This window comes from Notothenia coriiceps, unplaced genomic scaffold (genome assembly GCF_000735185.1).
Source record: "Notothenia coriiceps isolate Sejong01 unplaced genomic scaffold, NC01 NC01_scaffold00037250, whole genome shotgun sequence".
Lineage (NCBI taxonomy): Eukaryota > Metazoa > Chordata > Actinopteri > Perciformes > Nototheniidae > Notothenia > Notothenia coriiceps.
In genome coordinates this window covers 171,474-185,052 of record NW_011369951.1, presented here as the reverse complement: position 1 = coordinate 185,052, position 13,579 = coordinate 171,474, and the positions used below count along the sequence as shown (strand labels likewise).

The 13,579-nt window shown below is 38.7% G+C and overlaps 1 protein-coding gene across 1 annotated transcript in view; it reads right to left on the bottom strand.

The window, feature by feature from the left end:
• ptpn6 (protein tyrosine phosphatase non-receptor type 6) overlaps positions 1-11,818 on the bottom strand; it is a gene marked incomplete at its 5' end in the record, with an annotated part of 15,362 nt that extends 3,544 nt beyond the window's left edge. Inside the window, 7 exons of the mRNA XM_010796567.1 lie at positions 1,360-1,518; positions 1,719-1,798; positions 1,893-1,989; positions 2,846-2,977; positions 3,934-4,050; positions 5,634-5,817; positions 11,613-11,818. Coding sequence (XP_010794869.1) covers positions 1,360-1,518; positions 1,719-1,798; positions 1,893-1,989; positions 2,846-2,977; positions 3,934-4,050; positions 5,634-5,817; positions 11,613-11,818 — 975 coding nt within the window. The remainder of the gene's footprint in view (positions 1-1,359; positions 1,519-1,718; positions 1,799-1,892; positions 1,990-2,845; positions 2,978-3,933; positions 4,051-5,633; positions 5,818-11,612) is intronic.
• Between the last annotated feature and the right edge of the window lie 1,761 nt (positions 11,819-13,579).

The following is a 13,579-nucleotide window of genomic DNA, read 5'->3' as shown; positions in this document are numbered from 1 at the left end:
TTTTTGTGGATTATTTTGAACGCTGTTGTTGTCTTTCTTATTTTTGGAACTTTGTGTGTTTTAATATGTTGCCCAAGCTCACCATGACACACAATGTTTATTGTAAAGGGAATAGGTTCTCTCAACTAAGGACGCTGAGTAAACAAGTGTTCAGAAAGATAAAACTGAAATCAGATCAGCTCTGATTTATTTATATCATCTGCCGGTTCATTCTTAAAAAGAAATGTCACCTACAACAATAGGGAAAACTGCAACTACAAACAACAATGAGAGCCATTTGATCTAAATATCAAAAGATGATGGAAGCCATTGCAGTGACGTAGGCTGGGATTTATATTTACAGTGTGCTGCATACTCCATAAAATACAACAGTGTTCCATAGGAGTATGTTTGCAAACATGCGTGGCTTAAAGGTCCCATGTCATGCTGTTCTGGTTATTACCCGTCCCCTTGTGTGTTATGAAGGTTTGTATGCATGTGAACGGTCTGCAGAGTCACAGACCCTCAAAGTACACCCTGTAGGGAGTAAAACTCTAACACAGAAAATACCTGTCTATGCTGCCCCAGAATGCCTCGTTGGACATTCCTCATTTTCCATTGTTTGCTTCCTGGGTTCTGTGACGTGTGAACACCCAAATCAACAACAAATGACCGGATTGGCCCAAATGGACCAATCCGCGGAGCCCCTCCCACACCAGGATCCCTTGGCTAACTAACAGGGAGTCCCCATTGACTTGCATAGAGCTCCCTGATTGGTAATAGACGAGTTGGGCTGGTGGAGAAATGCTCTCCGCAGACCCATTCTCACAGCGTTAGAAACCTTTTTCTTACTCAATATCAAGACACACTTATTGTTTTTACTTCGGCTGTGAGTGTTTGTGTGTGCTCAGGATGAGTTTCGCTTGTTCTCGCTGTATATCGCCGAACCGGAAACCTGTCCGCTCCTCGCAGCAGCGAGCCTCGCAACATCCCGACCAATCAGAGCACACTGGGCTCACAGGGATGGGGGGGGGAGGAGCTCCAACAAGCCGTTTAGGACAGAGAGTGAATACACATACTTTACAGAGATGCTGTATGAGAAACCAATGTGAGTTTGGAACATTGCACAATATAAATCTATTCTAGTAGACCTCAACAATGGAAATATGATCAGTAGAAATGGCCATGACATGGGACCTTTAAGGAGGGGATTTCCGTTATTAACTATCAACCAGATATTTTTTGGCCTTTTTAGCGTTTTCGTGCTTTCGGTTAAAATTATTTTCAAGAGATCCCGACACCTGGGTGGAATCTGGGAAAAATATAAACGCTGTCAGTATTTCAGAAAAGACACATCATGTAAAAACCCTTAATACTGACCCGGCCTTTCTCGACCTCTCGTGTCGTCATGACGATCACCCTGGTTTTCTCCTGCCACGCCATCTGCCAGAAATCGTTGACAGTTGTCGCCAGGCAACCCTGGGTGGCGATGTAAACTTTAGGTGCGCTGCTCTCCGACAGTTTGTCCGACAGTTTGTTCTGGGGGAAAACAACAACAAATACAGGAATAAAGGATTGTGGGAAACGGTATTTTGATCTCACTGTCTGTACCTATGGTCTGTACACACAAACTGAACGATTGACAATAAAGTTGACTTTGACTTCGAAAGAATAGTAAACATTTCTGAGGATTATTGTTGTTGGGATTTTGTGGTTTTTTGTGTTATTTTGAGACTTACTTTCACGTAGTTGGCGTTGATGTAATCTGAACCCACGACCTCGGGGTCCATGTCCTGCAGGGCGACCCGGGTCTCGTTGACTTGGTTGAAGAAGAAGAACAATTGGTTAATGTCAGCGATCAAAACGTCTCATGAGATTTGGTTAATGAGGAAGATTAAACGATTGGAACTCACAGGGAAGAATATTCTTGTATCTGTTTTTGCTCTTGTTTTCTGGCCTCTGACCCTCCTCTCGGCTCTTCTTCACCTTCGCCTCGAACTTTTGAAGAGCCTGGCGGGACAAAGAGACGACTGTGTTACACCAAGTGTGCCCTAAATTGTTACTAATAATATATAGTATGTGTATTTTATACTAATTGTTTGCCATTAGTATATAAGAGAGGAACATATATGACAGTATTCCATTAAAATCAAACTATGACTCTGCAACTACCAATAGTGTAAAGTGTCCACACTGAAGATTAGACAGTTAAGCAATTAATGGATCAGTCGTTTGTCAGAAACATCCTGATTTTGAGGCTTCGTTGTTGTTTTGATAAATGTCTTGTTTCATTAAATAAACGTCATTACATTTTGGACCACTCTAGGAAAAAAATGAATTAACGATTAGCCCTTTTTTTTTACAATAATCTGACATTTTGTTGGCCCAATTAATGAGAAAAACATCTAGTCAACAATATTCTAGTTTAGGAAAGTAGTCAACACCACCTGCATTTAATAAATAGTCAAATAAGCTATAAAAGTGGCTCTTTAACTTAATGTCATTCTGGTTTGTTATGAAGTGTTTTAAGTATCATTTCTCTTCCAGTGCACTCTTTACTCAAATCCTGCTGTGACTTATTACGCAATCTCCACCGCCACACGATGGTAGCATTGCACCTGTAGTCCTCCACAGTCCCTGAAGTCAGGAAGTGACTTTATACACACTCAGACTGTCCTAAAAAGTCTGAAGCATACTTTACTTCCCCCACTTCAGAGCACCACTGTGGTTCTTGTATCACAGACAAAAGCATCAATTTGATGGCACCTTAAAAAAAGGAGTAGCTCTACTCATCTCATTGTTCCTGTATAATGACAACAAAGGATTCTATCTATCTATCTATAGGAAACATGGGGTCAAATCTTACGTCAAACTCCTCCCAGAATCCGGCCTTGGTCTTCTCGCCCTCGCCCTCGCCCTCCTGCGGCTGCTGCGTCAGGTCCAGCTGCTTCACCCGGCTGTCGATGTCTGCCGCGTTCACCCGGGTGGAGAAGTACGGCTGCAGAGAGGGGAAGAGACAGAGAGCATGTTCAGATTGTTTATCTTATTTCACATATTATTGTTATTAACACGGTTGTTTAAAGGTCCACTGTTATACCACTTTGAACAAATGTGCTTTGAAAAATACTGCTCATGTCAATAAAGCTTCTTGGAGTTTGAATGTGAGAGAGAGAGACACCAACTAAACTTCAATGTGATTATTCACAAAAAAATTTAAAAAAAATATTTATTTTTTATTGTTATTTATCTATTTTTTATCAACACAAAGACGATACTTTTTGTAATTACCTGGGCTGTTTTTATTTATTTTGTATTATTATTATTTATCTATTTTTTATTAACACAAAGAATATACTTTTAGTAATTACTTGGGTTATTTTTCTAATGACTATTTTTAGGATTCAAGGCACAGATATTTGTATGTATACTACATATAATGTTTTTTGATGGTATTTCTAACAAAGTACATGTATGGTCAAAATTACAAATATATATATTACATTACATGTTAGACACTTTTATCCAAAGCGACTCAATACTGTGGAGCGATTTGGGGTGAAGTGTCTCAGGGACACAACGACATGCTGACTGCAGTGGGGTTTGAACCTGTGGTCTGATACGAACACCAACGCACTAGTCCACTGCACCACAAGCCATATTACCATACATGGAAACACATACACACACTGTTAGGTAACTTAAATGCTGTGTTCTTGGCAGTACGGTCTAAAGAATGGCAATAAAGCGGATTTGACTGGGCTTGAGTGAGGGAAACATCTAATGAATAACACTCTAGTGACGAACACAACATCATCTTCAGTAGGTCAACAGAGCTGTTTCCTATCTGTGGGTTGCGCTGTTCAAATAAATGACCTGTTTCCGGATGTTTCACAGCGGACTGACGCTCACTTTGGATCTCATTCTGACATGTTTTATCATTTAGAAAATATGCACCTGTTTGAGATGCACCCAGTTCCCGGAGATCTCCTCGATGCCTTTACGTTTATAAAACTCCACCAGGTCTGTGAGCGTGTCGAACATCTCTGAACCGCCCACTGTGTACCTGTCGTTCTGCACACACACGGGGAAACATGACTCGTCAGGGAACACACACATCTATTTATACGTTGGTTTGATTGGAACAGATGACAGTTAAAAACGCTGCAGCTGGAAAAAGTGCTCATTAAGATCCGCAGTCGTTAGGCAGGAGGAAATAACACAGATAAAGGAAGTACAGATAAACAATACATAAGTAAAGACTTCAATTGTACTACATGTCAAGTCAAAAAATACTTTAAGCCATTATAGGGATACATAAACTGAGAAGCAATCAAAATAAAAACAAGGGTGCTTCAATAAAATAAGAAAACCCACAATGTGTGCTTTTTATTAAGATTGAAATGAATAGGATATTAATTAGTGTTTTGTGACACAGACTTCCAGCCAACACTTAAAGTATTTAATACATAGTGAGTTTGATTGTGATTGAATTCTATCCAACACATTAATCCAATAATTAAAAGAGTTTTACTGCTGATCAAATGAATGTGCGTTGTGTAAACTTTACACTGATGTATTTGCTGACACCTCAGAGCTGAGTACGGTTTGGAAACTGACCTAATCTTCTCCACACGCTCATGAAAAGCCGTTTGTGATCGCTCAGCTAATCTCAGGATAATCTGCGGGACCTCGGCGTCGCACACAAATAATGGCTTCCATTTAAATTGCGTCTGAGCGGTGTTTCCGACGAAGGGTTAAAATAAACAAAATGCAAAAGCCCTGGTGCTGACGGAAAGACACAATCTATGGAAATGAGTTTCAGAGGACGGCTGTGTGACCTGCTGCGAACATCATAACCACACGTTTGATAAGAGTTACTGGTGAAAATCTAATATCGCAGATTCTTTATCGTTTCATTTCCTGAGCGAGGCCAAAGGTCGTCAACATAAGGCTCTTTGAAAATTCAGAAAGTACTCAAAAATAAAATGTAGAAGGCAGCTTTTATTCAAATCCGAGGCAAATGTGGTCGATATTTTGAAATGACAGCGGAAAACATATTTTTAAACAAAATAGTTAAAATATTTTCCACTTTTGTAATGTTTTATTTATTTATTTGGATTTATTTGCATTATTTTATAGTATTTTTTTTTTTTCCGTCTTACCTTTATTAATAGGGTTTTTACTTTTGGATTATTTTATTGCACTTGTATTTCTTCCCCACTTTTACTGGTTTTAATGGAAGCATTTGGATTATTCTATCGTGACATGCTTTAACTAAAAATGAATGTTTTAGTTTTTGTTTTTGTTGTGGTGTTTGAAACGTTGATATTTGTGTTTCTACAAAGTAAAACTGGGCCTGACATTTATTACCAATAGAGTTGAAATATGAGAAAAAAGTATTGTATTGCAGAAGACAGGGGAACTGAGTACACACTTCAGAGTGTACTACACAACTGTGGGAATACCCCGCAGTATTTCACATGAAGTCAAAGCCTATTTCCATGCACCCGTTATCGTGCATGGGACACACACACACACACACACACACACACACACACACACACACACACACACACACACACACACACACACACACACACACACACACACACACACACACACACACACACACACACACACACACACTCTCCTACCTGACACATGATCTTGATGTGGGACACCCTCTTGGTCCCCGTCTTGCTCATCTCCTCCGTCAGCACCGACAGGACGAAGTCTCCAGGCTTGGACAGAGACTCTCTCACCAGAAAGGTCCCCGGGTCGTCCCGCACACACAGCAGCTTCTCTGCATTGGGCCCTGAGAGGTGACCGTGGTACCACCTGAGAGACACACACACACACACTGCTGTTATACACTGGGTACACATCTCTGAAGATATTCCTGCCCTGAGCGACAGTTCGGTTGCTGCTTTGAGGTGCTGTGACCTGCAGAAATTCAATTCAAGGCTTTATTGTTATTAGCTACAGTGTAGATATGGCAATGAACAACCGAAGTCACAGGCTCCTCCAACAGTGGGACATATACGTATATAGGACAAAGAACAAGTCAAACGGATAAAATTGTGCGAGAGAATGTTTTGAGATGTGCAAGTAAATACAAATAACATAGAAATAGTGCAAGAAGAGTCTATACATATATATATATAAGTAAATAATAATATAATATAAAGATGAATAATTAGCAAGATGCAAACAGATGAATGTTATGGTGTTTAATGGTCTTAAAAGTTCTTAAAGCATTTCATGACATTCTGTTTATTCATATTGTGTATTTGATAGTGACGCCATTTTTTATTCATGCCCAGTGTTTTTTCGATATGCTGATGTGATAAAAAAAATCATTAAAACAAATCGAATTGGGACCAATAAAGAATATCTAATCTAATCCAATGCAATGAGATGCACAGCTCCTCCTCTTCAAATCAATATAATGCTCATATGTAACTAATTGAATTGTCAGACTCTACTTANATTTTCTTTATTTATATTTTTTTGCGTACTCACTTTTCATAATAGCTTTTTGAAATCCTTTAGTTTTCTCTTTGCCTCTTTTTTTACAACTGAATTGCTCTAAGTGTGTTTATGAAATCACCCGAACACAATAAATCAAATTCCTTGTTTGTAAAAACCCTTGGAATAAAATTAGAATCTGATCATAATGATACCTTCAAAGGAAAACTTCACCTACAAAATGACTATTTATAATTCAATAACTCACCCAGTGTTAATTTAACTCTTAAAGAAAACTCAGTTAATAAATAATCCAAAAGCGCATTGAAGTAAATTGGGGCTGCCTTTGACTCACAACTTAAAACATACAACCCAAGTCTGATGTATTCAGTCGTATGCTCAATACAGTTTCCCACACACATGCATGAACTCTAAACCCTCCCTATTTAAAACACTTCTGCAAAAACCTTGTTTCACTTGCGCAGGCGCACTACTCCTCGTATATTAAACAATAAGGTTGAAGAGATGTTTTTATATTAGCTTTCAAAACACTGGATAAATGAGACACGTGTTGTTTGAGAGATTAACACAAAATAGGTTTTAACATAGATTTTCTCTTGCCCTTATTTCGATTTTCTTTAAGGGTTTCTTTCGCTGTGGAGGCATGCAAGAATTCAAAGCAACACGCGGCAAGTAGAAGATATCGAACTGGTTCTTTTGTAAGTGAAGTACTCCCTTTTCCATCTGGTGAAATGCATTTAAATGTCCACTACCTGCATGATGCAATAATACATGCTAACACAGGAAACTAATATACAAATGGTCATTTTGGGGGTGAGGTATTCCAACAAAGAACAAGCAGTCTTCTTACTGTATGTGAGCCTAGTTGAATGTTTATCTGTGAATAGCGTGTGTTAAAGTGCATTCACGGCTAAGCGGTTGTCTGCCTCTCACTGATGTGGTGCACGAGACCGTTCCTCTCCACACACTGAGCACAAATAGAAAGCCACAGCAGAATCAGGTGCATTCGTCGTATACGAGCAGTTAAAAACAGAAAGTACACATGTTGCTATTACAGGCCGACATATTTCTGTCCCCCGACGTACTCTGTCTGTGTGTGTGTGTGTGTGTGTGTGTGTGTGTGTGTGTGTGTGTGTGTGTGTGTGTGTGTGTGTGTGTGTGTGTGTGTGTGTGTGAAGTGTGAAGTGTGAAGTGTGTGTTCAAGAGTGAAGGCTCACTCGGTCAGGTTGGGCTGTGACTTAAATTTAGGCACTGTTCTCGATTTCTTCTTCTAAACTTCCTGTTATGCGGTCGGAAAATTTCTGATGGCAGATTTCGTGGCTGAAGAGGACAGATTATTTATAGCCTTCGCACACACACACACACACACACACACACACACACACACACACATACACATACACATACACATACACATACACATACACACACAGACACACACACACACAGTGTCACAGTTAACACGTTGCATGGAGCACCTGCAGACTAAAAAGCAAAAAAAGAAAAGTTCTGTCCATGCACCTTTGCAGAAGATGAGGGACAGCTTGTGCAAGGGAATCATTTATTTAAAACTGTAAAATAAAATTAAAAAAGGCAACAATTAAACTATGCACATCCAAGATTAACACGCAATCATCCACCTGCAATAAAGTGCCTTTAAATTCAACAAACTAATCTTTCCTCTTTACTGAGAAGAGATAAGCCTCCAGATACATGACATAAACGCTGACCTGCTTCTGTGCGCGTGCATGTGTGTGTGTGTGTGTGTGTGTGTGTGTGTGTGTGTGTGTGTGTGTGTGTGTGTGTGTGTGTGTGTGTGTGTGTTTTAAGATGAGAGACTAAGATTGGTTGAGATGAGGAAGAGGCAGCCAGCGAGTGAGCAAGAACTCGATGGAGTGTGCAATAAGAGGAAGACACGCCGGGTCTGGCCACTGCTTTCAAATGTGTCAAAACTTAAAGTTTCCAACCGCAGAAACAAAAGGGAAGTTAGACAACTGACAGAGAGAGAAGGACGAGGGGGGGCAGAGCTTCCAGCAAGGGTGAAGTACACAGTCACACACACACACATGCACACACACACAGTCACACACACACATGCACACACACATGCACACACACACATGCACACACACACGATAGAAAGTCCTCCTTGACTCATAAAAGCAGCTCATGCCGATGAGCTTATCAGGTGGACATTAACCTACTTTAAGCAGTTGCACAATGTTTCTAGCTTATAGAAAAAGGTCCATTAATAATCAAACGTATGCAGTGAATTTAAATAGGCATTGTGAGCTAAATAGAATAAAAAGTATAAGGATAAATGGAGGTTTTTTAAAGTGCAAACAGATTGAGATTTGTATCTTGTTCACGGAAACAGTCTGGAGAAGTATTTGATGTGTTTACAGATGTTGTGGAAATAATCTAGAGACTATATTTAGCAAACAGAGATGCTTACGAGTTTCTGAAAGCTACGATTACAAACAACTACATTAAAAGTGCTTTAAGTCCTATATGTCAAATTACATTTTTTACTTTGTGTATATGTTGAGTTAAAAGCTGCTTATGTTCAGTTTGAGGGGATTTAGTGAAAAGGATGAGTGCAGAAAAAGTTAGGTGTGTTACTTAAAATCATAAAACAATCTCAAAAATCGAAACAGTGAAGTTTCACATAAAATAGAAACACGATTATTCTTCACAAAAGGATGTTTTCTGATGTTGAATATAAACTCGTATTCTAACTACAGCTGACAGCCCTCTGGAAAAGCGTTCTGTGCAACAACGAAACAGCCACTTCACTTAATGTGGAAGTGCTCTCGTCTCCTTTTGGCGAGTGGTTGCTTCATCTATTTCCAGTATCTGTGTGTGTTGAGAAAGAGGTCGAATAGGTTATAATTAAGCATGTCTTCCATCATGGCAGGAGTCAGACAAAGCCTTTGATTCAGTAAGCAAAAGGAGTATTCATTATTAACAGAAATCCATTTAAGATCTGTTACAAATTGCATAAAGATTGAAGACATTTCTCTTAAATATAAGAGGAAGTAAGAGTTGAAGATGTCCCGCTCCTTTTTGGTCACATTCATGTTGTTTATTGGTTTGTGTTTATGAACTAATTGGTGGTGTGAAGGTTTGTTCTGTTATCTATTCCTCTATGATTATATCGTTGTGTTGCATACATCACTTTTTACTAAATCAAATATTTGTTCTTTAGATGTTTGAAAATTCTGCTTTTTTAATGAAGGTGATAAGAACAGATAACATTTTATTCAACCTATCAACCATTAATAATGCTTGCACGCAGAGCGTTTAAACCGATCTGTTGGAGATATTTAACTTAAAAAATGTGGAAATATACAAATGTTTCCATCTTGAATGCAGCAGAGGTTTAAAGTCGAACCAAATGCACAACTGAACTTAAATGAAACACACAAATCAGTATAAAGTATAGTCTCCACGGCTTTGAACTCTCGGGTCTCACTGACTCGCAGAGCGACAAACACGCTATTATTAGACCTAAAATGTATTTTCTAAAAGCTTCTAATAAAACACCTTCACCCCTCGAGGAAAGTATGAACCTCCATGGAATACCACGGTGAAAAGGACAATTATTATCCGCAGTAAATAAATAACGAGAGGAAATAAAGCTTGTCATAGTTTAATTAAACACTGAACTAAACTAAAGTGTAGGTGGAGGCGGCTGGGTGGTGTGTGTGTGTGTGTGTGTGTGTGTGTGTGTGTGTGTGTGTGTGTGTGTGTGTGTGTGTGTGTGTGTGTGTGTGTGTGTGGCATAGCATTACTATACTTGTGGGGACCTACATCTGTTTACACAGTCACGTGTGGGGACTCGCCATAACCATGTGTTGGTTAAGGTTAGGGTAAGTCTCTAGGAAGTGCATGTAAGTCAATGTAATGTCCCCTGAAGTGATGTATACATGGTGTGTGTGTGTGTGTGTGTGTGTGTCTGTGTGTGTGTGTGTGTGTGTGTGTGTGTGTGTGTGTGTGTGTGTGTGTGTGTGTGTGTGTGTGTGTGTGTGTGTGTGTGTGTGTGTGTGTGTGTGTGTGTGTGTGTGTGTGTGTGTGTGTGTGTTCAATATTAACCTACAGGGAGAATAGTGAAGTACATTTACTCAATTACAATTTTGAGTTACGTGTACTTTACCTAAATATTTCCATTTCGTACTCCTTTATACTTTTATTCCACAACATTGTGGAAGCCAATATTTTAATGTTTTCCTCTATAACAGCTTTATTTATTCGTAGATTTAAATTGTTATTATTAGCTAATTCAAACCAAACATAAAATAATAAATACACTATGTCATATAATTATAGCTTAAAATATCTAGCAGAAGAATACACCGTTTTTAAAATCAGCTCCCCTTCACCAGCTGTGATGAACACAATAATCATAATGCAGTAGTGTGTATGATATGAAATGGCATAACGAGTACTTTTACTTTTAGTACTTTTAGTATACGTTCAGGCCAATACTTTTGTACTTTGATTTTAAATGCAAGACTTTTACTTGTAACACAGCATTTTGACATGTTATCATTGTTACTTCAGCTTTCTTCCACCTCTGCTTCTTAGCTCTAGCTAGCTCACAAAATGCTACATTTTACAAATGAAATACGTAACCTTATGTCGGCACAAGAATACAAATAATGTGGTCATTCAAGTTATTATATTATCATCCTGAGGGGCATACATGTTTTTAATTTAATGGAAATCTATCCTGCCTTTTAAATGGAGTATTTTTACAATTTACAAATGTTTTTTAGTTTATTTTGTATATTTCAATTTGGTGTAAATTCTTTAATCTTAAAATGTCTTATAATTGTTATATTTTGGACCTTATTTTACAACTTATACACCAAAGCAATCTCCTTGCATGTGTAAACGTACCTGGCTATAAACCTGATTCTCATGGTTCTTGGTGGAGGAAGTATGCAGATGTTTTTCATAATGTCATTTCATAATATGTTTCTTAATGCTCTTAATGTCCTTGGCGCCTTTCAGAGCACCTAAGGACACCGTACAATTCATAAAACATTCTAAGGAAAGGTTTAAGACGGGACAAAAGGACCGTAACAGGGACCATGTAGGGAAACAAGTAGCACTACAGTGAGCAGGGAGAGGGCACCCACCTCTCAGTGGTGGGGTCGGAGCAGTTCAGAGGGTATTTGAGCTCGATCAGGGTGGAGTCCTTGTCCTGCAGGATGCCGTTCTCCTGCGTGTAATACTCCACCAGCTCGGACAGCGTGGCGAACTTCTCCCCGCCGTACAGGTCGTAGTAATCCCCCGTGTTCTGGATCCGGATGTGAGTCACCTGCTCGCCCACCCTGAGGGGAAACAACCCAAGAACATACACGTAAACCCCAGTTTGAAATCAAATCCGCCGTTCTTAGGAGCGGCAATATCTAAATATTTGACTTCATACCTGATTGCTTTCCTGCAACCAACCAACCTACTTTCACATTCAATTGTTGAATAATTCCTTAGAATAAAGTTAGATAATCCCAATTCAGAGCAAAACCTCCCAGATTACAGTCAAATAAAACATCTCTATGACAGGAAGGGTAGTTCAAACTGCATTAAGATATTTCTTCACGGTTTATTTGCTCTTTAGTAAAAATTCACACGGCGCACAAACGACACAAATCAAATCCTTCAATTGATATTTGATTCTTACAGATTATACTGCTGAAAATGTGTTTGGAATAAAGTAGCTTAATCTGTAGTTTCGGTTTCTAGGTCCTCTTTTATATCATACTAAATAAAATACTGCCTGCCTTATAATAATAATATTAATGTGGAGTTACCGCTAATCTAATTTAAGACCAGGAAGCAGAGTATTAATGTTTATGGTTTACTGTATTCATTAGATAATCCCTCATCCTGCCCGGTGATAACACTGAGATCAAAGTTACAGACCTGCTAACCTTGGAAGTTCATTTATGCATTTACTTTTTTAGCATGAACAGTGTGAAATATACAATGAGAAAGGCAGTCATTTTAATATGACTTTTTTAGTGAATTTCCCTGCCTCAAGGCGACAGGGGGAGAAGTACATACAACAGGAAAAACAATAATTATGTATTCAGTTTAAAGACTCCAGTTGATCTAATGCTTTTGCCTTTGGGACGTAGGATGACGAGACATGTAAACACGTGTTGTGTGAGTCTTCATTCTTGCACACACACTCTACACACACACTCCACACACACACACACACACACACACACACACACACACACACACACACACACACACACACACACACACACACACACACACACACATCATTTCTTGTGTTCTTTCAAATGTACGTAGAAGAGCCATGAGATGCGCTTACAGAATTTAAAATAGAGTAGGATGCATTCTCCTCTGTGGAAATATAAAAGCAGAGATGGCAAAAGTACACACATCCTTTCCTCAATAAGTACAGATACTCGTGTTTAAAAATACTCTGGTGAAAGTAGAAGTACTGACTAAACTTCTTTACTCAAGTAAAAGTAAAGAGGCTTTGAAATGTACTTCAGTAAAAAGTACCCATAACTAGCAGCTGTTTTAAAGAGTTCCTGACCTCCCTTTATATTAATAGAACAATAATGTCATTGTTAGCTAATGAATGTTTCCATGGTGAACAACGGCAACATGACAACGTTTTCATTGGTCCCTCTTCTTTAGAGAAGACCAGGAAATGATGGATACACGGATCGTGTTCAAATCAATACACGCATGATCTAATATTCCCACCAAACACACATTCAAAACAAAGGAACAGCCTGGAAAATGTGAGAAGTAAATAGTACAGGTATTTGTGTGTTCAACATGTAAGAAGTAGATGTCAGGTTTTGAGTTTCAACATGTAAGAAGTAGAAGAGTACAGGTATTGAGTATCAAATGTAAGAAGTGTGGGAGGGTTCACATGAGAAAAGTAAAATGAAGTACAGTAATGAAGTATTGTTTAACATGTAAAAGTAAAGTACATATTTGAGTGTAACATGTAAGAAGTAGAAAGAAAAAGTACTTAATACAGTAATGAAGTATTTGTACTCCACTTCTTCACACCTCTGGATAAAAGAGATATTTGTGGTGCTTCAGCTTCATT